This window comes from Gobio gobio, assembly GCF_949357685.1.
Source record: "Gobio gobio genome assembly, chromosome: 12".
In the NCBI taxonomy this organism is placed as follows: Eukaryota; Metazoa; Chordata; class Actinopteri; order Cypriniformes; family Gobionidae; genus Gobio; species Gobio gobio.
Genome location: NC_137105.1, coordinates 48,984,275 through 49,010,530, shown reverse-complemented (window position 1 = coordinate 49,010,530; position 26,256 = coordinate 48,984,275). Strand labels below are relative to the sequence as shown.

The 26,256-nt window shown below is 38.4% G+C and overlaps 1 protein-coding gene across 2 annotated transcripts in view; it reads left to right on the top strand.

Annotated features, from left to right (window-relative positions):
• mthfd1l (methylenetetrahydrofolate dehydrogenase (NADP+ dependent) 1 like) overlaps positions 1 to 18,928 on the top strand; it is a 75,900-nt gene extending 56,972 nt beyond the window's left edge. The window contains exons 24-28 of one of the 2 annotated variants that reach the window (XM_079830620.1): positions 3,670 to 3,847; positions 4,326 to 4,433; positions 6,989 to 7,141; positions 14,283 to 14,407; positions 17,015 to 18,928. In XM_079830620.1, the coding sequence (XP_079686746.1) occupies positions 3,670 to 3,847; positions 4,326 to 4,433; positions 6,989 to 7,141; positions 14,283 to 14,372 (529 nt within the window). In that variant the 3' untranslated portion in view covers positions 14,373 to 14,407; positions 17,015 to 18,928. The remainder of the gene's footprint in view (positions 1 to 3,669; positions 3,848 to 4,325; positions 4,434 to 6,988; positions 7,142 to 14,282; positions 14,408 to 17,014) is intronic. The other variant, XM_079830621.1, reaches the window with a different exon arrangement.
• Positions 18,929 to 26,256: the final 7,328 nt, after the last annotated feature.

Below are 26,256 nucleotides of genomic sequence, written 5' to 3'. Positions count from 1 at the left end.
ACAATGGAAATGCATATACCGAATAAATTCCTCGATGCGCATTTAAAAAAAAATCATGTGACTTTCGCGATGTAACAGCATAACTGTACTAACCATTGGAAAAATCTTGGTTGCTAAGCATCTGAAATGCTGTTTTGGTCATTCAGAAGTCTGTTGCCAAAGATGCTCTGTATATTTCCTCCTAGAACTGTCTTACATGCGTTCCCAAATTTGACCCCTCCTGTTAGACCCGCCCACTCCAAGCGGGACTCAAACCCGGGTCCGCCGGCATGAGAGTTGGAATCGCTCAAGTTGAAAAATCTGAACTTTGGCGGGTGACAACAATGAGGAGAAAATCTGTATATTAATATCTGGTTCAGACAATATGATTATCACTGTGATAGCATTAAATGACATGAAACACAACCCAGCCTCTTTTTGTTAAATGCAAGTTTATGTATGATCAATAATACAAAAATATAAGTAAAAGGTATAATAAGCTATACATGAAATAAAGCAAACAATTCAGTCAAACATTCAAAGTCAGTGCTAGTAGGCTACAACTGTAACGTACAGTTATAGCCTAAAAATAAAAAAGTAATGAAACTTAATTTTGCCCTCAGCCTAAACGATATGCCAGGGAACAAATTATAGATCCATGAGACCAAAGATCGCCCGTTACAAGACGAATTATAGCTCGAGACCACAGAGACATCAGAGCCAGCGGCAGACGGCAGAAGGACTGGCCGAGGAAAGGCTGCTCTCGCCGGGGTTAATGAGCGCCGCTGATCCGCTGGAGCTCACAACTCCTTTATATAAATAAACCACAGATTTGAGCTTTAAACAACTACATTATTGACTGAAAAAGTCTTAAACTTACGTTTTGTCACACATTAGCAGGAGATTTTAACAAAAAAGACATGTAAACACAGCCCACGTCAGCCATTTCTCAACGAGACGAGCCGCTGGCAGAAGCCCCGCCCATGACGCGAATTCGCGTCTGTTGTGCAGTGAATGTCACCCGCGAATGAAGCGAGTAAACTCAAAATGTTCAAGCGTCCACCTTTGCGCGAATATCAATCGCTTCCGGTGTGAACGCCACATAACAAGTGAGGTTTACTCGCACAGCAACTACTAGCTGGCCTCAGTTACACTCACCCCCCTAAACCTCACTCCCATCCGGGTCATGGCACCAATGTGACCCCTCCTGTTCAAACCGCCCGCTCCAAGTGGGACTTGAACCCGGGTTAGACCCCTGCATTTCTGCCTGAGCTCGACGGGCCCCGACTTTTTTTACGCCCCTAGTGCCGGGCTTCAGGCCAATTTTAACGTCATACCTTTTTCCTTCATTTCATATTTTAGACATTCATTAATTAATAGAAACAATGAGATGTGCTGCGCTGGTGGATACAACATGAGACCATGATTCCGCAACTGTCAAGACGGCTCGCACAGTGTTTAGAGTATGGCGCGGGGCTGGCGCTAAGCAACTAAAGCAAGTAGAGCAAGCCAACACGCAAACTGCCGCAAGTGAAATTGAAAATAGGCTACGTCTTAGATGCTCAAAAACACAATCATCTTCATTAAAACTAATGAGACTAAATGCTCTTACCAGTGTTTAGGTCACTCGTTCTCACATTGTGGTCTTTGATCTTGAAATGAGCTGATGATGCAGCTCATATCTGTTGCTTTCGTTAACGTGAACTCCGTTAAATGTGCATGTAGCGCGGGTGGGGAATTGAAGATCGGATTTATATTCATTTTGTAGAGAGGTGTAAGGTAAGACAACCTGCATGTTTTTTTTTTTATTTGTTTCGATTGTGTAGCCCGTTTTGTTTGTGTGCGCCGTTGCGAGCAGTAGCCTATCAGCCTGCCTCGGCTTGTCAAAAATGCCTTTTTTAGGTTTCGTTTAAACTAACATTGTGATGCTTGAAGTGTTTTATATCTATGGATTTTATTATAAGCAAGACAAGTGAAGTGTTAATTTGAGAGGCTAAATTGATCAAACATGCGGTTAACTCACTGTCTGCCGCTTGGTCGTTAGCCTACTTTAAAAAACAAAAACTTTAATTTAACAAACAAAAAATGCTTCAAACATTTTTCTAAATTAACTTAATAAGAAACAAAATATAACTACTTTGACTTTAAAAACAAACCTGAACTATTTTAATGGCTGCAACAATGTGTAATAGGGAGGATAAAAAATTGAAAAAAAAGGGCTTCAGTCGGACTCTTGAACAAAAATTTTGATAAGCTGTTGGACACGGGCCGGGCTAGGGCCTCAGCATCTTGGGCCAGGGCCGGGCTAGGGCCTAGATTTGAGGCCCGTGCATGGCTCTAACCCGGGTCTGCCGGCATGAGAGGAAGAGGCTTTAACAAGGAGGCTAACATCAGTCTCTCGAGATCAGAGGAGTGAGGTTTACTCGCACAGCGACTACTAGCTGCCCTCCGTTACACAAACAGCAGCATCTCCCTCTGAAAGCAAGACAACTCGTTTATTGAGACGCAAATCATTTATAATAAATACGAAAATGATTATATATGGTGGCTTCTGCTATGTTTCTTAGTGATTTTATCAGGAAGTGACGATTATGTTCTCTTCGACTCACTGGATGGAAACGGTGCTTTAGTCGCAAATGTTTTATGCGATATTGCAATTTTGCGCATAAGTTACATTTGCAACTTTGGATGGAAACACAGCTAATGTCAAAGAGATGCTGTTTTCTCCACAACATTTCCAAAACTCTTTGGCCTTTCTAAGGCTGACAAACTTTACGTTTATTTTAATGTCAGGACAATCTATTGTTTAAGGATCATAACTTGTAAATATGTCTTATTATTTGTAGTAGCGTTTTCGATTTACAGTTCCCATTATAAGTTTTATGTTGTTGCTATGATGTAAAGAAAGGGCAAAGCTTTTGCCAACAAAAATGACATGGATTTAGATTTATCGGCCAATATATCGGTTACCGGTTATCAAATATAAAGAATTATCGTATCTGGCAAAATTTTCATATCAGTGCATCTCTATACAAAACCTTGGTTTTGTGATCGATTACTGTTTGTATTAGCATAATTTTCAGACAAATATCATGGTTAAATGCTTTATAACATTATATCTAAAATGTATAAGGAAATTACACAAAACATGCCACTCTGAAACGTCTGTGCATGAAATCCGTTCTGGACGATCCTCTTGTTTAACATTCTTAAATCTGAATCAGGCTTGAATTGGTTTGAAATTGACTGCATCCTTAATATTTACATCTGAGTAGAGCTCACGGTTATGGTAAGGGCAATGACATTTCCAAAACACGCGCTAAACAGTGCCAATCACAACACATTTTGTATTTTGGAAGGAGGGGCTTCATCGAAATTGGTGCTTTTGAGCCAGACTGGGGAGAGAGGTGCTGTAATAATGTAAAATATGAGAAAAATAATGTGTTTTTGAACAATCAAGTTCAAATTCAAATTCTAGTACACCCAAAAACAAAATCAAGACTTCCTAAAAGGACATAATAGCAACTTTAAACAAAGTGCTCTGATTTAAAAACAGCCTTTTTGCACTTTAGTGTGTCCTACCAGTATGTCTGGATGCCCACACTTTTTGATATTTAGCCAAAAGGTTGTTTGCCCTGTGCCATTTTGATTTGCCTTGTCAGAACCCATGACATTTCTCTTTCTTTGAAGGACTGACACTCAAGCAGAGATTGACTTGGTGTGTCGCATCGCAGAGGCTTCTGGGGCTTCAGCCGCTGTCCCGTGTCATCATTGGTCCAGAGGTGGGCGGGGCTCTGTGGAGCTGGCACGTGCTGTGAAGGAAGCCGCATCTCAGGAGAGCCGTTTTCAACTCCTGTACAATCTGCAGGTGGGGCCAGATGCGATACGAGCATTAATAAAGCGAATATACTGAGCTCAAGTAAAACCGAATTCCCTCAAAGATAGAGCAAATTGATTCTGATGGGTGGTTTAAATATGATGGTATCTGAAGAAGTGTATGTCAGGTTGAGGTGGGAGGCTGTGAAGCCATCAGCTGGTTTGAGTTAACCTTAGTGAGTTTGGAGGTTGTGACTTTGATTAAGTGATGCTATGAAAGGCACGGTAATCTCTGCTCTTGGCTCTGGCCGGCCTCTATTATCCTATTAGAGGCCTGGGCACTTCCTATCCCAATCTAACACACGGAGAACTGACTGGGGGGATTTATGACCACCAGAGAGGCAGAAGCTACATTTTAGAGCTGATGATTACAGATCAAGAGCGTAAAAAGAGTAGGTGTAAATCATTAAGAACTCAAATTCTTTTTAAGTAATTATTGTGGTCTGTTTTTTTCTTTTTCTTTATAACAGGATCCTATTGTAGAGAAAATCCGGATGATCGCACAGAAGGTTTATGGAGCTGATGACATTGAACTTTCACCTGAGGCTCAAGCTAAAATAGACTACTACAGTCAACAGGTATGGTTTTGATATTTGAGCTTGTTTTTTTTATAGGTTATATAAATACATTTCAAACTGTTATATTTAATATTCATTCTATTTTATCATTGTTAACCATCTGGTGCTCTTCGCTCATTTTTTACTGAAAAATTTTACTACTTTTTTTACTTCATCTTAATGTTACACAACTTGGTAAAGGTTTTGGCACTTGCTATGTGAACACACAAAAAATCATGGACATTATTTTAAAAGGTTAAATTGTCTGGGAAAAAAAGGCACACTTGTGCTCCTCAAAAATGAGCGCACTGGAAATGAATGGGAGACGAAATTCATAACATTTGATATTGCGCCCAAATAAAGTCTTACTGAAAGCTAATTTTTTGAGATATCAAGCTGAACTTGTTTAGATCATGGCTTTGATTTTCTTGCAGTTTTACAGTAAAACGTGTTTTTGAAAATAAATATATATTTCATATAAAAATTGAAAATAGTATTTTTTTTCAAAACAATAAACATAAATTCAGTAACTCTTTATTTTATTTCACTTTTTAACACTTCACACAAAAGAGATCAAACTTCAAGATTTATGGCAGTTTAAATTGGAAACATAGGGATTATATGCGTCAGTATAACAGTACTAGGGATGCACCAAATCCAGGATTTGGTTTCGGAATCGGCTGAATATTGGGCTTTTTGACGGGAATTTTCTTCCACAAACCCTAGGCTTGTACTACACGCGCTCCGCATATAATCCCTCTGGTGATCTTTGTGTGGCAGTCAAAAATGACCAAATTTTCTTTTTTTATTATTTCAATGAAATGAATGTACTATATTTTTGTTTGATCATGTTTTTTATTTAATATTTTGTATTTTTACGGGATTTTAGGTACTAAATTATATTTATGCTGTAGTTATAATGCATTTATTCACTTTTTGAGCATCGACCTGAAAATGAAATTTACAATTTAAGCTGCCATAAATCTTGAAGTTTGATCTCTTTTGTGTGGAGTGTTAAAAAGTGAAATAAAATAAAAAGTTATTGAATTTATGTTTATTGTTTTGAAAAAAAAAATGCTATTTAAAATTTGTATATGAAATATATATTTTCAAAAACATGTTTAACTGTACGTTTAGCGTTCATTGTCTTCGGTCATAAATAACCGACCATAGGAAATGAATGGGAAATTGGCAAAAACACAAAAATTCTCTGAATAGGTGTGTGTACAATCTACAAATCGGCCACGATGATGAAAACACTCTAAAACATCAAGCGTGTGATATTGACACATCCACTCACTCACACACACGCACACTTATACACACACACACACACCTATGAAAAACTGAACCTATGAACCACATTTAGAATTTTTAAAAATCACAGCTTCATCAGAATGATATGAAACTTTGTGACTTTTCTAGCATTAGGTATGCAAACACACCATGATTGAGGGCATGATTCGAGCATGCTAAGTGGTCATAAAAAAAATACTCCCACTTGTGCTCTTCGGTCAAAAATGGCCACCATAGGAAATGAATGGGAATTCTGCAAAAACACAAATTACAGAAAAAATCTATATTTCTAACAACAAAAAAAAATCTAAAACTTAAATAAATAGTCTTTGAGATTTTTTAAATATATATTCAAATCCATCAACAAAAAAATCATTACATGTGTTCAAAAGAGAACTAGGGAATTCTCAAGCCTCTCCGTGGAGACCTCTAGTGGTTACACACATGGTTGCAGGATTTCTTAAATAATTCCAACAGAGGGTGCTAATCTGCCTTCAAAAAAAAATTTATTTTGAAGGCCTAGTCTCTATTTTAACCTGAAATACTGCAGTAATTAAAATAAATAAATCAATTACAAAAACAATTTTTTTTAAAATAATTTTCAATGGCAAAAATAGACCATAATTATTGCTTAAATATAAAAAAATACCATCAAATCATCTCAAAATACTAAATTAAAAAGAAAAAATATTATTGAAGAAAAATAAATTGCATTGGTTTTACTGGGGTGGAGGAAGTTACATTTTTAGGTGTCCGGTCACTTATGACCGGGAAGACAACCAATGCCACCCAGAGGGCTAATGTGTTTACTGTGTTAATGGGCTGAGGGTGGGAGAAGGACTCGGTTTCGGCAGAAACTTAACCAGTGGATTCGGTATTCGGCCGAAACCCCAAAAATCTGGATTCGGTGCATCCCTAAACCGTACATAGTTATAAACTACAATATTTATATACTTTTTATACAAACAGATTTTTGAATGTATTTATTGAAACCGATATCTGATTCATGGAAATTTATAGAAAACAAAGTATGCAGAAATTAGGAAAATTGTAACGATTTAATTTGAGTATTTTCCGTTTTCCCAATTTTTCTTGCATCTGATGTTTTATATTGATAGCAAGTGTGTTTCTTGAGCTGTGTGCTCATAGATATTAAATGGTTAGATGATCTTGGCCCAATGGGTGCATCTCTCAACACAGCGGTTAACGCATGTCAAGAGCCCAGAGCTGATGTTGTGCTTGTCTCATGTGGTTATTAACGGTCTGACAATCTCTCGCAGGGTTTCGGTGCTCTTCCTATCTGCATGGCCAAGACCCACCTGTCTCTCTCTCACATGCCTGAGAAAAAAGGTGTTCCTACCGGTTTTATCCTGCCCATCAGAGACGTCCGTGCCAGCATTGGAGCAGGGTTTATCTACCCTTTAGTTGGAACTGTAAGTGATTATCCTCGAAATCTGATGGAAACTCTTCTTCTCCATTCTATCTGCATGTCTACACTTTACTTCCAAATATATTTGATGGCTTTAAATCTTGGCTTTAAAAAAGCGCACACACATCACGTTGGAAAATGACCATGGTATAAGTGGGATAATCCACGGATAGCTGTGCATTAAACGATGATAATGCACTTCGCGGAGGCGACCGTTCTTTTCCTCCACGTCGTGCAATAAAATAGTTTAATGCACAGCTATCCGTGGATTATCCCTCTTATTACTTCCTTTGCTGGTAAGTAAATGGATGTTTCAGTTACTAATAGGATCCAGGATTACGGTTGAACCTATGATCTATGACCTCATTGGGACTTTTAAAAACAGCACTCAGGCCGAATTCCTCTGCCTTCATGTTTTTGCTCTCTAAAAAACAATATTGCCTGGCCTAAGGCATATGTATCTCTCTGTCTGAATTCCTGACAGTGTTTGGTCAAGGCAGTTTTCATTAATGAGAAGTCTATTGGATTCTCACTTCGGATTCATGATGAAACCTGTGAGACGGCCTTGTAAAAACAACCCTTAGAGCATGTGTGGCTTTCCTGAGTGAGAGGGGTCAACTGTTGAATGACCCATGCTTGTCTTTATGTGTGCGCATGTTTGTGAGAAACTCCATCCTGGATTTTTCCAACGTTTTCTCTGTTTTCTTCCTAAACCCAGCTGGTGCACCCCACATGTTTAAAATTAACACTGTAAATTAAAAACCTTTATAGACATGCATGAAGATAAATAACTAAAAAATTAAACTGTTGGTTTGACCATTTAAAAAAAAAAAAAAAGGTTAAAGGTTTGATTATTTTGATTTGACGATATCATGTGGTGATGGTGCGTCTTAGCCTGGTCCTTCCAGACTCTCGTACATTTCATTTGTACAGACTCAGAGAGTCTGGCCACTCTCCATTGACAAGCGATAACTTCCTTGAACTCTGTTGAAGTTTAAAACTATTGGATCTGCCCAGAGCCACTCTGGATCTTGACCAATCGCTAACGTTTGGTCGTTTGGCCACTCCCTCTGTTCGCTGATTGGACCAATTAAAATTTGACCGGAGAAAACCAGAGAATATACCGCAATCCCAGACGGAGAACTGAAGGAAAATTAAAATTGAGTGGAAGTATGTAGGAGGGCGGAGCCAGGCTAGGTGCATCTACCCATTTTGGCCAACCAGTGGTAGACCTGAGAAGTTCCAGGAACCCTGAAAACGCTCATTATTTTAACGATTTGATTAGGTGACACTGCTTAATTTCACTAGTTTTTAATATAAATAACAATATGTTTTAGGGCCCTATGTAATAATTTTTTCCCCCAAATTCTACTTTTCCCATTTTTTTTTCTTTTTTCTGGACTCCAAAAAGCATGTCTATACAATTTAACAACAATTTACTGAAAGTTTAACTAAACTTACATGTTTAGGGCCCTATGAAATACGTTTTATTTTGTTTCCTCAAATTCTGTTTTATTTTGGACCAAATTCAGTTTTTTTTCTGGATTCCATTTTAATGGTTTAATTACAATTTAATCATCAAAAAGTATATAATTGAATTCATAAAACAATTTAAAATTATTTAAACAATTTCATTTGTGTATTTTAATATTTCTGGCAATCAAATGAAGGCATAAAACATTAATTTAATGTACCTTTTAATCATATGAAAGCAAACTAAACAAAGAGCTTTACTGGTTAAATCAAAACATGTGAGAACCTTTTTTGATTATTCCTTAAATAAAGGTTTATTAATAATGTATTATTGTTGTTATTATTATTAGTGTTAGTATTACATTGAGATGTAGCTAAATTCTACTGTACAACAGTAATGTATGTCATAATCTCTTCAGGTTAAATCTAACTTTTATTTTGAGGCTGAAAACACCACGAGCGTCGTGTGTGTGAATGAATGAATGGAACACACACACACACACAGAGACAACATGCAGGATTCATATCTAAATAGTCTTTTTGTGGTTTAATATTCACAGACACTAGTCTATATCGTGATTTGATTTAAGTGGACTGACCTGCTTTTTATTAATTTGTCAAATTCCACATTATACAGTAAATTATGTTTTTATGACTGGATTCCGCGGTTTCCACATCCCAGGGAATCCCAGGGCCCTAAAGTTTGTCCACAGATGTTTCATGCTTTGTTAATTGGCTCTTGCTGAAGTTTCCTTTAATAGCCCCAGTTTGATCGAGCCAGCGTTTTTGAATCTTTTTGTCGTTGTGTGTTTTGTGGGCTGGGCGAGGCGTAGGAAAGCTCATTTCCGGGTTGAGAGTGAGGTCCGGGCTGCGATGCGGGTCAGGGTCGGGGTGTGGCGTGCTGGGAGATGGGTCACTGTGACCCAGCCCCTCCGGTCTGACCAGCGCTCTGTCCCCTTTCATCTCCGCGGGCCTGCTGCGGGACGCACGGCCGGCACTCGTGAACTCTCACCTTCAACCCCTCTCAGAATTGACTGCCAATGCTTTGAACTTCAGTGTAATCTCATCGTCTCGATATGTGCTGCTATATTTCTTTCCTCAAATCTAGTTCTTTCGCTGGCTGTCGTGTTATACATTCAGATGTAAATACGTTTTTCTATGTGTACTGAAGCATTCCTTGCATTCCATTCAAGGCGGTCAAATTGAACCGCGAAGGAAGGATTTGTTACTTTTTTAAATTTCACAAAACTCCTCGAATCCAGTCCTTTTTTTTTGTGTATTCGTGGGTCGTGCGACTAAAGTCCTAGGGTCTTGGACAACTCAATTTAAAAACATTTTAATGAGTTTTGGGTCAAAATGACCTGAGGGAAAGATGAGGGTTAAGCTACATTTTCAGCAATCATTACTCCAGTCTTCAGTGTCACACGTGTTCTTAGTATTTTTATAGTATCACTGTAAAAGGGGCTATGAAAGTGTTTTTTATGAACACATGTTCCCTGTCTTTCAGCCATAGCTTAGGTGCAACTTACATTTTAAATGGCATGTAATCATTATACAGGAAAGCCAAATCTATTCCAATGATTTCTGTTCATTACTGTGCGGCTCAGGCTACAGACAGGTGTGTGTTAGTCTGCTGTGACTTTCAATGCTGGCTCCTGAGGGACAAAGCAGGCATGGGGGCTTACAGGAGGAAGTAACTGATGTCATGCACCAGATATGTGAGGGAGGGGTCAGCCAGAGAACAATGGGACTCAGCGGATCTTAGCTTCCATTCAGCTCAGGAAATTTATTGCCCAAAACCGTGTCTGCTGTAAGCCGCACAATGAATTCCTGATGATACTGCTGGAAGGCTTATGGTGTTTTGGCAACCCTGACCAACACGCTGACATGAACACATCAATAGCAGAACGAGCATGTTCAGTAGAAACTATTAACAGACACAATGGTCTGCGGTAAGGAAAACATGGCCCATTTTGAGTTAATTAAGTTGCTGTTTGTTCTTGAACGGTTACTACATCGAGTATTGTGTATGGGAATAATTGTGGGAATTGCGAGCGCGAGTCCGATGAGGAAACATTGAAGAACTAGTTATTCAACCCGAACCTCCATCACAAGACGACTCGAGCAGGAGTTTCTCAGTGATACGCTACTCATTATGGGATGTTGGAGCTGTAATTCCTCACCATCAGCATTAACAAATGTGTGTCCATCAACAAACCCCATGTGTGTGTTTCTCATTTATTGGAGCACATGCGGGAACTGTATCAATAACAGCGCATACGTGAGCCCAGCACTGACGTCAATGACTGATGGAAAACAAATCTCACTCCATCCTTTCTCTTTACTCACAGTAGTAAGAACGACAGACGATCTGCATTAACACACACAGTTTGAGGTAATAGTGGCCCACAGCTGATGAGCAGAAGTATTTCAGTAAGACAGTAATAACGCGAGTTAGCCGGAAACTTACACAATATAAAACGCAAAACTACGTATTTTGAACACCCGGTAGAAAAAATATACATCAATAATTATTCATACTTACAAGCTGTGATTCTGAGGAGCTGGTCCAGATAAACTGACACTGACCCGTCTCTCAAGAGCAAGAGTTTTGTGAATCCCGCATTGAACTCTGAGATTTGAGGAGCAGTCGTCAGTAAAATGACGTTTGAGGGTCAAGTTGTTCATGGGCGGACGACGTACAACATAAGCGAGCATTATGCAAATGTCTTTTCTAGTGACGTAAAACCACAACGCAGTGAGATTTAAAATACAAATGACTCGTTTACGACTCGTCGATTCTTTCTTTTGGGAGAACTTTATTGTGCATTTTCTTTTCATTCACAGACAGCTATATTACACATCATGAAAGGGACCATAATAGGGGCACTTTAAATTATAATATATTAGCATCTATATTTTTAGTTTCTTTGTGTGGCAATGTTCAGATGACTGGACACAAAGTGAACTCCTAAACATCGCTGAATTTTCACTTATGAGTGTGCATTTGTATGCTGGCCAAATAACTTAATGCCTTGTATGTTCTTATTGGCACAGTAGTCATCTCAACGCCACACAGTCAAGGGGTCGACTTTGTAAGTGGATTTGCTGAGACAGTGGCTATATTCCAATCAACCTGTTTTTATGCGCATTTTGAAGTATTACATCAGAAACAATCGATGGAAACACCAAATTTCCCAAAAAAAATCCTTAAATTCGCAAAAAAGTTTGAGCTGGTTTTTGCCTTGTGCAAAAAAAAAAAAAAAAGATTTAAAGGAGTGATGAATTGAGAAATCAACTTTCCTTTGTGCCTTTGATATATAAAAGTTAATCGTGATATAAGAATATCCTTTAAGTTTCAGAGCTGAAAACTTCCTAGTTAGTCAAAGAAAAGCTTTTATTGACACCAGGCCCAGAAAACGAGAGATCTCAGCCTCCACTGAAGCCCCGCCCACCGACTCGTGGAGCTAAACGGATCGCGCTACCGAGCAATAAACATGCCGAAGATAGCAAGATATTGCGGTGTGCCTGGTTGTGGAAGAACACAGTCCCTTCATAAGCTTCCTTCAGATTCTAATATTGGAAATGTGTGGTTGAACTTTATTTTTAATGAATATCCAGCTCATGTGGGGAAGTCATTGCACGCATGTTCATTTCACCGGATTCGTTTGAAAACAGGCAGACAGGATGAGATTGCATGAATGAATGAAGTAACACACTAATGTGAGTAAAACATGTTTTTATATGTGATGGTATTGCATTGCTACAGATCAGATACAATGTTACATTGTGTACATGTCTAACTGAACATAACTTACCACTGGCACAGGGCTCGCAAAGCCCAACGTCCCGGGGATGTGCGTTGTACACTCTCTGGACGTGATATTTGAAGGAAAAATACAATCGCGAAAGTTTTTGCTGTCTGTTTACGTAATGTGTGCGCGTATGTGTGTGAGATGAACGTTTCGCGCTTATATTCACAGATCGGGTGGGCCAAGTTAAGTAAAATATAATTCCAGTCAATCACAGGTGGATGAGAGAGAAATCATTGTGTTTGTTTGATAAAGACATTTTGCGAGCCCTGAGGGACGAATCAGTCCGGTTGCCGCTTTCAAACTCACTGGGGAGCTGAAGCTCATTAAATATGCAAATCTTATCCAATCCTAGCCGTGGCCATTTACTTCCAAGTCTTCAGTGCGGCACGCCCATCAAAACCAAGCGTGTCTTGAGAGAGCCTCAAAACCAGGGCAGAAAATAGCCTATTACTTATTCATTATGATGTTTCTGAATGCAAAAACCACGCCAACGTCATAAGTTGACCTTAGTATAACATTTTCTTAAAAGCCAGATCATGACACCTTTAATGCGAATAATGAGGGATGGAAACGCATTTGCCGAATAAATGATGGCGTAGCGAATATTAAACCGATAAATTTCCACTGATGGTGTTTTATTTACTGTTGGTTACTAGGTTATCAATTCCACCGTCATCCGCTCAAACAACTTGATGGAAACGCACCTAATTCACATTTGTTTGTTTGTTTGTTTTTTTGCGAACTTTGAAATGATTCGCCTCACGTTTGGATGGAAACACAGCTAGTTTGCTATAGTTGAGTGTTTTTAGTTGGGGTGGATAATGTCTGTCTTCGTCCTCTGATGGTCACGTGACCACAGAAAGCACAGGTTAGTCAGTCATGAGGAATTGGGGCTGAAGTCTTTCAGATTTATAGCGTTCATGGCCGTTTGGAGCAGGACCGTATATATCTGAGAGTTGTACAGTTTTCGTTCTCTGGGCTGGATAAATGATGTACTGTTTCCTCTGTCTTGGTCTGTTTTTTAATGATAATTTAATTTAGATAATTCCTTTCTTTTGCATGTGTCTCACATGTGTGCAGGTCACTTGATTTTAATCTGTGGTATTTTAAAAGATGTGTATTTTTTTTTCTTTTATATAATCATTTGGTTTGACCGCTGGCTTCAGATTTAGTTGTTTTGGACATAAAAATTACGACCTTAAGTTTTACTTTTATTAATTGCATTCCAAGTCTTTTTGAAAGTAACAGGAAAAAAACAGGGAGACATTGTGAATATTAATTGTGTATATACAGTGACCTTTCAGTATTTGCAAAAATCTTTCATTTATATTCTAAAACATTAAGATGATCAGACATCTCCATGTTTTATTACAGTTGTAATAGACACATCAGTTTCAGCAAGGCAAAGTTAAGAAGAACCACAATTGTCTCTTTACAAAACTGCGTTTATGAAATGATTTAAAGGTCTGGTTTTATGGTCTCCAGCATTAGCCTCTGTTTATAGTTTAGATTTGTCTGCTAGTGAAGTCATTTGGAGGTAACAAGATTTGCCTGGAATAGTTTTTTAGCAATGTGGTTTGTTTAACATGCTTTAACTTCTTTGAAACAACCTCTTCTTTGAGACTGAATTAGGGCTGTGACGGGGCCAGTGTTTTACCACCGTGTTAGGAAAGGCCTCACCACCGGCGGTTTTGCCAACATTCAGGGTTTTTTTGCATAACACCATCCTGAGTGAATGTAAAGATCATAAAGACTAACGCAAACACGCGTTTAACAAAAACAAACTATGCATCTGTCATTTGTTCAGTTTTTATATATACCCCAGATTATCAACACAAATGTTTTCTTGTCTTTCAGATGAGCACCATGCCAGGCTTGCCTACTAGACCGTGCTTCTACGACATTGACCTTGATCCTGTCACAGAGGAGATAAAAGGACTCTTCTGAGGACATTTCTTCTGTCCCACACATGTTCTCGACCAGTAAGAAAGTGAAAACAATGACTTTTAGTTTTTGTGCTTTACGTGTGCCACACACCACAGGGCTCGACATTATCGCTTGTCCGGGACAAGTTTTAATCGGCAAGTGAAAGAGAATTTTACCTGCCCGACCGGACAAGTATCCTGAATAAAACGCCCAAAAATAACTAGGGAATCACCAAAATGCAACAATGATTCTGCATTCATTCAGTGTTAGTGGTGCTCGATAGTTAATAATAATAATATATAATGTATAATAAACTGACGATAACAATGTAGTGCTGAGTGCCGCTATCACAAAGAAACTCAGTTAACACACACGGTTAAAATTACAAATTGTGGAGTTTTTATATTTATAACATATGATAGCTCACAGTTAAGCAACATCACAGAACCAAGAGTGCTGTTCTCCTGTATTACCATCACGACTGAATTTGAGACTGATTTCATATGACTGTTCCATAAACAATTAATTAACATTAAGTCACTTAAATTTTAGATGCACTATTGACTGTTTTTGTTCGATTTCAGCAGCGAAAATAGTTCCAAACAAAGATCACCGCAGATAGGGTTGGGTATCGTTTGGGTTTTTTCCGATTCCGGTGCCAAACCGATACTTTTAAAACGGTACCGGTGCCTAAACGGTGCCTGAACTGATACTTAAAAAAAAAAAAAGGCCACAAAACGAGGTGGATGACATTAAATGGCTTTTTATTTATTCATTTTTTATTTAAATTGAACCATTTATTAAAAGTTTAATGTATACTTAAATGTATGAATATAAATAAATACAAAACACAATTTACTTATTTACAAATTATTTTTGACTTATTTACAAATTCACAGTAAAACCTAAGCCACCCAACTACTACAAGCCTAATATAACTCTAAATAACAGTTACAGTAATAACAGCAGTCGTCTGTATTCTTGCTCTGCTACAAACCAGCTTCGAGCTTCAGCTTCATTTTGAAATATGATCATAGGTAAATATTTTAGAACGCATCGCCTTAATGTTTCCATGGCGACGCGTCATGTTTCTCACATGACACACAGCAGCCGCAATAGCGCTGACAGCTCAGCTGTATCGGGTTTATTTCTTTTTATTCAAAATATTCACAAACTTCTTAACTGTGTCACAAACTATCTGATGTTCAAATGTGTGAGTGAATGTGTGTTAATTGATCTTTAAAGCGCAATGAGCGCCGCCATGTTACTTTGTGCCTCAGAATCGGATTTACAACACTTGAGTTCATTCTCGTCTCACGAAATACATGAAAGTAAGTGACCAGTGAACTGGAAGAAGAATAGAGTAAACTATATAGTTACTATATAATGTGCATGTATCTGATGTGAATAAAACACGTAACGTTAGTCAAATTATAACCGTCTGAAAGGATTGTCATAGCCTCTTTCATAGACATCAGTGTGTGTTTTTTGCTAGTTGCCTACTTATGAGCATTTAAAAGTCTGAAACCTGAAATAAACATGATGTGGTTGAAAACACTGGATAGTTGTCATGAGTTGTGACCAGCGCTGAGCGTCTGTCTCTGGCTCGGTGCCAGCCAAAGCGCGAAAGCACGCTTGAATTTTGGCACCGAAATGAGGAACCGAAATCTGCGTTCTGATTCGGTCCGGTACAAACCGGTTATATACCCAACCCTAACCGTAGAACCATAACGCACCTCACAGCACGCGTGTTACTGAATGATTCAGTGTTTGAATGATTCGGTTGAATCAAAGATTCAATTACCTATTCATAAACGACTGCCTCATTCTTGAATGAATCATCCGTTTGAATGTTTCAATCCGTTTCAGGTTTCGACTCAATGACTCTCTCATTAAGACGCTCACCTGCTGCCACCTACTGGTGGTTTAGTTTCATCTTTCCAACATTTCTTATTTGTATATTTAAACATATTTAAAGCTGCTGTCTGTAACTTTTTTTGTGTTCAAGATTTACAAATATTATATAATGAGAATGTATAACATGAATCCAGTTTCCAAACCATGTTTTTGTCTTACCCTGAATCATTATGGTACACTTATAATAAGTGTTTATATTGGGACTATTTCAGCCCAGTCTGGTAGGAGCCGCAGCGGAGGAGCACAGTCCCTGCGTGACTCGCCATAGACATAAACAGAGAGAAGTAGTTCCGGCTGCAATGTTCTTCCGCAAGACGCACGCGGTGCTGTTTATTAACCACTAGAGCGCAAAAAGTTACAGACTCCAGCTTTAAAACAATCTCATAACATTATTTAATGCAATTGTACGTTTTTTTTGTGTAAATGATTTAATTTGATTGGTAACAGACCTATAGTGTCTTATTCTAATTTAATTTCTAGATCAACTTAAAAACATAAAATGAAAGCTGAAGCATAGCCTATATTTAATAAGATTATGGGGAAAAAAATGCCCTTTATAAAAGGTAAAAATATCACAAATATGCCGATTTAAATATGTCAAAAAACTTTTTTTTCCGGACAAGCACATTTTTTTACAAGCACGTGAACTGGCTTAATGTCGAGCCCTGCACCAAAAAGATCAGGTTTGATTTAATGTACAAAACTATCTCTCCTTATATCTTTCTCTCTCTCTCTCTCTCTCTCAGGTGTTCCTCGCTGTCCGTGCGCCTCCATTCACATGCCATAGAAACCACTGAGAGTGTCCGATCTACAAACATTCCTTCTCATTTGTTTTGCACAGGCTTATTTTAGACCAAATGTAACTTTAGTTTTTTTCCCAACTAAATTAATTTTAAACTGTTTGTTTGGAGTTTTAGGCTTTATATTCTCTTTCTTTCTTGTGTTTTAGTGTTTACAATTTAATAACGCACAAACGCTTTTTAACTCATTTCATGCAGCTTAAAACTCATAATGCTTTAATATTTCTGTTTTATATGTTTCAGGTTTGTTTTGGAATATGATATTATTCAAACAAACTCCATTTATGTTCTTGTTATTTGAACAGTGTTAGATCATTCATTTGTATCAGTTTCAGACGTTTGCACCGAGTCTAATGTCTGAGGAGCTTTTATTTAGACACTACACTGAACACAATAACAGGTTTGTTTGACACCTGTTCTATCTTTCTCTCTCTCTTTGTTATAAACGGTTTGAATGTACAAGTGTTACATACTTCAGTCTACGCACCTTTTCAGCATGCATGCGAGTACATGCCAGAAGATCTAGTTTTAGACATTCCACCGTTATCTGTTATTGTGAGTCTTAAACTACGGTGTGCTACGTGACGCGAGTAGACAGAAGAATTCTGTTGCAAAAACGTGTGTGCTTCAAAACCTGTATTTTTCTAGCGATGATAGACTGTGAAAAGTCTATCTATAAAAAAAATTCTACAATGAAAAGGGCAGTCAGAGAACAAGATGACTGGCCAGACAAAAATAAAACAGCATACTTTAAATTGGATTGTGAACTATATCATTCTTTCTGCTCTTTTTTTATCAATGTTTGACATTCACTGTGTGTGTGTGAGAGAATGCTTTAGTGATGTGTGCGCATATATGAGTGAGTTAATGAATCGCTAATCCATATTGTGAGGTCAGACTGTTGGTCCACAAAGATGAAATTCCTTTAGATTAGATTTCTTGGTCTTTTATTGGGATAAGGAGCTGTGATGTATCGAACAGTAGCGGACGACCCAGTCTCTCCATTCTTGTGTCTCTACAGGACGCTGCCCAATCTGTGAGGGCAGCCGTACTCATTCATAGCCTCTCCTGTTGCTCCTGTCATTGAAGACCCATAATTAGCTGACCAACTCAGCTTGACCTTTACTCAAATACTCACACACACAAAAACTTGTAATCTCTTCTTCTAATCTCTTGCCCCACGGAGGACAACCCATGGGGCTTTTCTTGGTACCCAAAATAGTAGTCCAGTAGTGTTATTGTTCCTTTTCATGTCGTAAAAAAGGAATGGATTGTGCTTTGCATATTTGTGCTGTGATGTATAGGTTCCTGTTGCTGCCAGTGACCGCTGCTCGTTTGATCTTTATTGGATGCCCAATATGCAGCTGATATCGCTCATTTAAAGGTGCAGTGTGTAGTATTTATGAGGATCTATTGACAGAAATGCAATATAATAAACATAACTATGTTTTCAGTGGTGTATAAAGACCTTACATAATGAACCGTTATGTTTTTATTACCTTAGAATGAGCCGTTTCTATCTCCATACACCGCAGGTCCCCTTACAGTGAAGCCGCCATGTTTCTACGGTAGCCCTAAACGGACAAACTTCTCTACAGATCGCTAGTCACTCTCTGCTCTCTCAGACGGCGACATCTTTGTCCTGTGTCGGCCACCGTAGCTTCTCTATGTGCTTCGAAAGGGAGGGGTGAGCGGTTGCAATTCACAACCTCACCACTAGATGCCACTAAAATTTACACACTGCACCTTTAAGACATTTCACCCAATACACTTCTGTTAAAAGGTAGAGTGTTTTTGTAAAGTCTTGTGCTCACTAAGGCTGTTTTTATTTGATCAAAAATCATAAATGTTTCCTATTTTACTACATTTTAACATGTCATTTATTCCTGTGATGGTAAAGCTGAGCTTTCAGCATCATTACTCCAGTCACATGATCCTTCAGAAATCATAGAGTGGTGCAGGTATGACGTGACTTTGTAGGCCAATCAGCAGTTAGCATCGCACTGGTTCCCTCGAGGAAAAACCCAATAGGATTTTTCCATAGGCTTTCTGATTATCGCAAAAAAAAAAAAAGCTCTGTGATCAACAAAGGTTTATGATACTTGCACGTTTTGTCCTTGAAGATAATCACAGATGAACACAACTTTTATGAATTCTGAAGCCTAAAAAGCTAAATGTAGGCTATAAATGAACGGTCCCTCGTCGCTCGACTTCACTGTCACAATCACTAAAGCTTCAGTCAAATCTTTCAGTTTTATCTCAAAACATTTTCCCAGAGGGTTTGAGTTAGACTCGTTCATTAAGAGCGAAATGATGAGCATAATGAGTCTGTAAAAGCGACTGAGTTTACCTGTTCGGTGTGATGACGTTTAATCTCCTCGACAGCTTCTGTAGTCTCATTAGCCACTTGTTAGCAAACGCCAAGACCCATAACTGCTTCAAAAAAAATCATGAGTGGGGTAATACTGATGTATTTAATGTTGTAGAATAAAACGATAAAAGGTCTGTGGTGAACACAAGCTCAAGACACTAATTCAGCCATTTCACCAAAACCCCATTCAAAAAACCCATTGACTTCAGGACGAGGGAACCGAAAGTGCTAAAATGCTAACTCGTCATACCTGCACTATTACAATCAAAGTCCCTTTAAGACGAGTCATTTCACTCGGCGGCCATCTTTGAATGGGAAAACATGAAGTTCTCCAAAACTGTTCGCCAAGCTTACGATTAAATTTCATATTTGAAATCACCAATGAAATCTGACAACAACCGTCTCATATATGTTGTTTCTATAGCAACTGGAGCAGAAGCTGCAGTGACTCACTTTACTAATCAACGATTGGCTCTTTCATTTAGAAGGCGGGGCTGATTCGCCATATTGGCCGTTGCACTTTCTCCCATTCATAAGTAATCAGAGTACAGCATCACCTTCCTATTTATAAAGTCCTTGATCTAATATCCTGATTTGGGGATCAAGAAATGATCTCGTATGCTGAAAACAGTTGTGCAGCTTCATATTTTTGTGGAGACTGTTATACATTCTTTGATTTACTAGAAAGTTTTAACAGAACCGCATTTATTTGAAAATCTGGTAACACTTTACAATGAGGTTTCATTAGTTAACATGAACTCATAATTAACAACACTTCTACAGCATTTATTAATCTTTGTTAATGCTAATTTAAACATTTACTTATACATTATTATTAAAATCAAAAGTTGTATTTGTTAACATTAGTTAATGCACTGTGAACTAATGTATTGCTCATGGTTAGTTAATACATTAACTAATGTTAACAAATTAAACCTTACTGTAAAGTGTTACAGAAAATATAAATAATAATAAATAATAATGTCTTTACTGTCACTTTTGATCAAGTTGCATCCTTGCTGAAGAAAAGTATGAATAAAAATAACTTTTGAAAAGTAGCTTATATTAACATTGTGTGCATTTTTGCAGTAATTATACAGCGTCAGCTTCGCTAACGGAGGGAACGATCTGAATTGGCTGTACTGAGACTTTCACGTCAACCCTTTGAGAGGCAGTTAATAAAGTTTCTGCCTATGTCAAGCATCTCAAATCGGTCATTTATTATGTTTTAATTTGGTTAAGTTGTTGTCTGGGTCACAGAGTTTCTGATTCAATTACATTTTAAGGCTGTACTTTTGACATTTTGACAAAGCCCTTGGGAATTCAGGCACCAACCATTTTATTTGGCTCAACAAAAGAAATTACCTTACGTTGGAGAGATTCTGACCACTGATATATACTGCAGACGCAACTCACAATTGCAGCCATTTAGCAACCTTAAAGGACAACTCCGGTGAAAAATGAACCTAGGGGTAATGAACACATGGTTACAGAGTAGATCGTTCTCTGGGATGCGTTTTCATGAAAATCGAATGTAAAGGGTTTTATCTCTAAAAACAGATTAGCTTATAACTAGGGCTGCAGCTATCGATTCTTTTTGTAATCGATTAATCTATCACTTAATCGATCGATTAATCGGATACATTTTTTCAAGTGTTTTTAAACAACCAAAACAAATAATGCATAACGAAAATGAAGAGGAAAAGCAATTTAATTTATTAATATGCACAACAGGTTTCATGCTGTAATCTAGCGCTGACATCAAAGTAAATATCTTTTTATGTAAATTTCTACACCTGCAGCATTTACCATTAGGCTACTAACAAATAATATATATGTGGTGAGCCTGTTTGCTATGGTAACCTAGCAACCTGTGTGTGTGTGTGTGTGTGTGTGTGTGTGTGTGTGTGTGTGTGTGTGTGCGTGCGTGCATGCGTGCGGCTTCATTGCAGTTTGGTACAGCAGAAATACATACATTCATTTTTAATAGATAGCGTATACAGACAGGAGCCATCTTGGAAAACAGTCTCGACGAGTCGAGCCACGAACGCTGTGCTAAGTGATGAACTTGGAATCTCATATGGTCCGTTGTTTCCGGAAGAAAGCACTGAACACAACAGAGAAAATAAATAAATAAAAATAATTTAGACTAGTGCTTCCAAAGGATACACACTAAAGAGATGGCGGATTATTCAACCGTGGCTCGACTCGTCGAGACTGTTTTCCAAGATGGCTCCTGTCTGTATCCGCGTAATGTACTGTCTTTATAAAGCATCTTCTTATTAAACATGTTTGTACACTTACAAAGTTCTCAATGCTTGGGTTTGCATGTAGGGACCCTCATTATGCTACCGTGTTAGCGTGAGCCTTGTTAGTGCTATTAACTAGCGATTTAATTTTACTTATTCTGTGCCCCATAGACTAGCGTTATAAGCTAATCTGTTTTTAGAGATAAAACTCCTTACATTTGATTTTCATGAAAACGCATCCCAGAGAACGATCTACTCGGTAACCACGTGTTAATTATCCCTAGGTTCATTTTCCACCGGAGTTGTCCTTTAAGTTTATAGGGGCCAAGTCCCAAATGGGAGTCTATGTCAGCCCTATGACCACAACATGAGAAATTATGAAATTTGGCACAATTGTAGAGATGGTTATGAATAGTCATTTGACCAATTTTGGAGTCTCTAGGACCAACTCTACAGCGCCACCACCAGTTCAAATATTCACTTTTCTTAAGCTTATAACTTTTGAACCCTTTGATCTAGAAAAATGACTTTGTTCACCTGATTCCTCTCTTCATGCTCATTACATTCAACATAGACTCCACCCATTACAGTAATCATTTTATAAAGGACAGTATTCAGTTTTTTTCGCTACTCCTTCAAATCTTCTCCAATGCAGGAAAATTGGCTCAGATGATCTTTGGACTGGCCGCACAGAAATGGCTGAACATATTATTATTTTTTATTCATCTTTCTTCAAAAGTTACGATGTTGCGAAATTCTGAACCATGATCTGAGAGTCCATGACTAATTTGGGAACAGGGCCACCTACAGGTCATGAGATCTGAAAAATGGCTATTTTTGCTAATAACTTTTGAACAGTTTGTCAGAATGACGAGTGTCTATGGATTCCTAGTCTCGCATATACGGCAGAAGGTCTGGACTCTATCGTAGCTTTCATTGGTCAAGGACCACCCAAGAGGACGTCTGATTGACCTGTGACTCAACCAATCACAGTTGTCTGTCCCTGCAATTACAAACCGGCGTAATTAGCGATTAGCAATAACCTTTTGCAAGTTTACTGCAACAATGGAGCCGCAAACATCACATACTTTTGAAAATCCAGCATTTAGTTGATTCTGGTAAGCGCTCATTGCCACAGTTGTAAACACGACAGCGCTCTTCTTCCACAAGGGAGTTTTGCGACACGGCATTTGTTTCCAGGCGGACCGTTAAAGAACGCAACACGCTCGTCTCGCGGACATCCTGTAGAATTCATCCAATTAGGTGACGACTTCGAAACTCCTGAAGTGTTTACAAAAAAGTGTTAGCCTGGTCCTGCCAGACTCTCATACATTTCATTTGTACAGAGAGTCTGGCCGCTCTCCATTGACAAGCGTTAACTTCCTTGAAGGCGGGAACTCTGTTGAAGTTTAAAACTATTGGATCTGCCATAACCGATCGCTAACGTTTGGTCGTGACGTATGCGCCGTTCGCCTCTGTTTCTCACATGGAAGTCTGTAAAAATAAATGTGCAGCCACCTCAGTGATAAAACCTAACACTTGTGCATTCGGATTGTGATTTATTCACGTTTTGTGATCGGGAACACACTCTCACGTGCTCCATAACATGATTGTGCTGTAAATAAAATGTCATACACTCTAAAAAAAAAGGCTCGTAATCATAGGGGAACCTTTTTTAGTGCTATATCGCACCAATTTTGGTGCTTCAGTGGTTCTTTAGCGGTTCTTCAGAGGTGCTATATAGCACCTTAGTCAAAGAACCGGTGAAGAACCTCTGAAGAACCGCTGAAGAACCTCTGAAGAACCGCTGAAGAACCACTGAAGCACCAAAATTGGTGCTATATAGCACTAAAAAAGGTTCCCCTATGATTACGAGCCAAGAACCATTTTTGGTGCAATATAGAACCTTTTTTTTTTTAGAGTGTATGCTTGGTATGATAAGAATAGATGCTGCTGTAAATAACGGCCCAATTCAAATGTTTACTTGCTTTTCTTCTTTTTATTTTTTGAGCGGTGATTAAATATATTGCTCTTGAAAATACTCGCCAGCATTTAAAGAATTACAAGTCTAGAAATGCATCCAAACTACAGCGAAGCGCAACCGTACGGTGCTCTGCAGGGGTCAAAAAGGACATAAACTGTGAGTTTTGAAGTGATGTATTCTTGAAAACTCAGAGATGTGGATTCGGACAGATATTAAATGACCTGGTGTTTGTGTAAAACAGTCGGTCATTCGGCCGGGGATTTTTACGTGAGTGGTGGGAGACGGACGGCAATAAAATCACTGACTAGCCCCTGTAAATGATGACAATACCTTCCAACCGCACGAGAAACAATTCCCGGGGCTTCAGCAACTCCTTCACCATTAACAGAGCGAGCGGGAAAATCAAACTTTTCCCAGTACACAACATCATGGCCACCAACAAAACTCAGCAAAGACTGTTCTGGCTCCGGCTTTAACTTCTGGATATTCGGCAGCGGTGCCACAACGGAATGAATGGCCTCGCTCGCATCTTTCTCCATCGCCATTACTGAACTACAACTCAAACTAGCGCACGACATCAACGCCATCGTTCTCAGCCACTCCCTCTGTTCGCTGATTGGACCGGTAAAAATTTGTTCGGAGAAAACCTAAGAATATACCGCAATCCCAGACGAAGTACTGAAGGAAAATGAAAATTGAGCGGAAGTAGCCAGGGCGAAACCAGGCTAAAGTGTGCCATCAGTGTGCATCAGACACATGTGGCCGTGATGTCTGAAGCTGAGACTAATGGAGTCTTTGTGTCATGCCGAATCCGGGGATACCGATTTTGCCAGGATTGGAGAAACCATAGAACCGCCATTTTAAATTTTGTCTTAAATTGCAATATTAATTAAAGAAAAAAGATTATGAAGGCACTCTTTGATTTGCAATACAGGGCATGGATTAATCTTTGTTATTTAATTATGGATTTAACTATGTGTTTAAAACATACCACTTCTCCCGCCACAATCTACAGCCTCTAAATAGGGGCTGAGTATTTCTGAAAGGGGAAAAGGCCTTCCGTCTATTCTTTAAATGTTCTTTTATGATAACGCAAACTATTCTATAACAATGACCAAACTTTCGCACAGCACATGGGCATCTACAAGAATGTTCTTTGCATAACATAAACATAATCAAATTACCCAACCTGATCCCTCATAAACTGCTTAAGAAAACAATACAAACACAAAGTCTTTGTGATACAAAGTCTAGTCATTTGAATCTTAACCCTTGGTGTTGTTTACTTCTCTGAACACAGAGGCAGTGTATCGTACCACAGCAAGGTGGCTTGTGCAAACTCGGTTGTGATTCGCAAGCGGCCTGTAATTTAACAAAATTCTAAACAAAACGCCTTGGAGCACAGCCAAACACGCAATTAAAGCAGAGAGAGAGAGAAACCTCCCTGCATGGTTGGTTTAGATGCATGCATGATGTGGCCGTAAACTACAGTGCCCTCTTAATTCGAGATTTCCTGCGGGACACGTTCCACAGGACTGTTTTTCTGTGGAGGCCTATCCGGCACCCGATGTTGACATTCCCACTGTCTGTAAATAAAACCAGGGCAGAAGCTTGAACTTGAATATTTTTATTATTGCAGCTGCATGCCATTGTAAAATTAATATTTCTGCATACTTTTAATTTTGTGTAATAAAAGTCTGTGATCATGAGAACTTTAAATGAAATGCCGGTGTAGTTTAAAATTAGTACTTTTTGTCCTCAAATATGTTTATAGGAGAAACTGGATATTGTTGTAAGATGGTACAGTTAAACCATATATGAACAAAATGTAAGTTGTAACTAACAGAAACATGTTTTATATATATTAAACGAGACAATTCTGATTCAGATAATACTAGTTCTGTAATATAACATTCATTAACATGTTTAAAAATCAATATATGAGCATATTAAACACATTTGAGATGTTTTTAGTCAAAATGGCTAAAAAAATCAAATACAATCGCTAGTAATGTGATTTAATGGTTTATCACTTTCAACCAACAGGTGGCGCTGTGACTAAATGGGTCAGAGTAAGGAGACACATGCAAAGTTTGGTGTTGATATGTTAAAGCATTGCTGAGATACAGCCTCAGAGTCATTTTGCTATCATGCCTCAACTTTGTTACTGCGGTATACAAAAACGGTATTGTCTATCGACACGAAATCCATAACTTTTGTCGAAACAGTCTGAAGATGATCTGACTCGAGTTTGGTGAAATCAAAAATCAAAATGGCAGACAGAAATTTTTTGAGTACTGTCAGTGCATGTGCCGAAGACATACCGAGTTTCTTAACGATACGCCAATGCGTTCGTATATGACAAAATTCAAAATGGCCACCCACTTTTTACTACCAATGATATTGGACCCACTCACTTTTATCGTCTTTAATTCAACATATCGTCGCTGCCCGATGAAACTCACGTATGTCCAAAACGGTTACTTTTCAGGAAGTGAAAAAAACACCGTATTTCAAAAGCAGTTGAATGTAGCGTTGTCATACTTGGTACAACATCTTTTAAATGTAACCATATTCTTGCCAG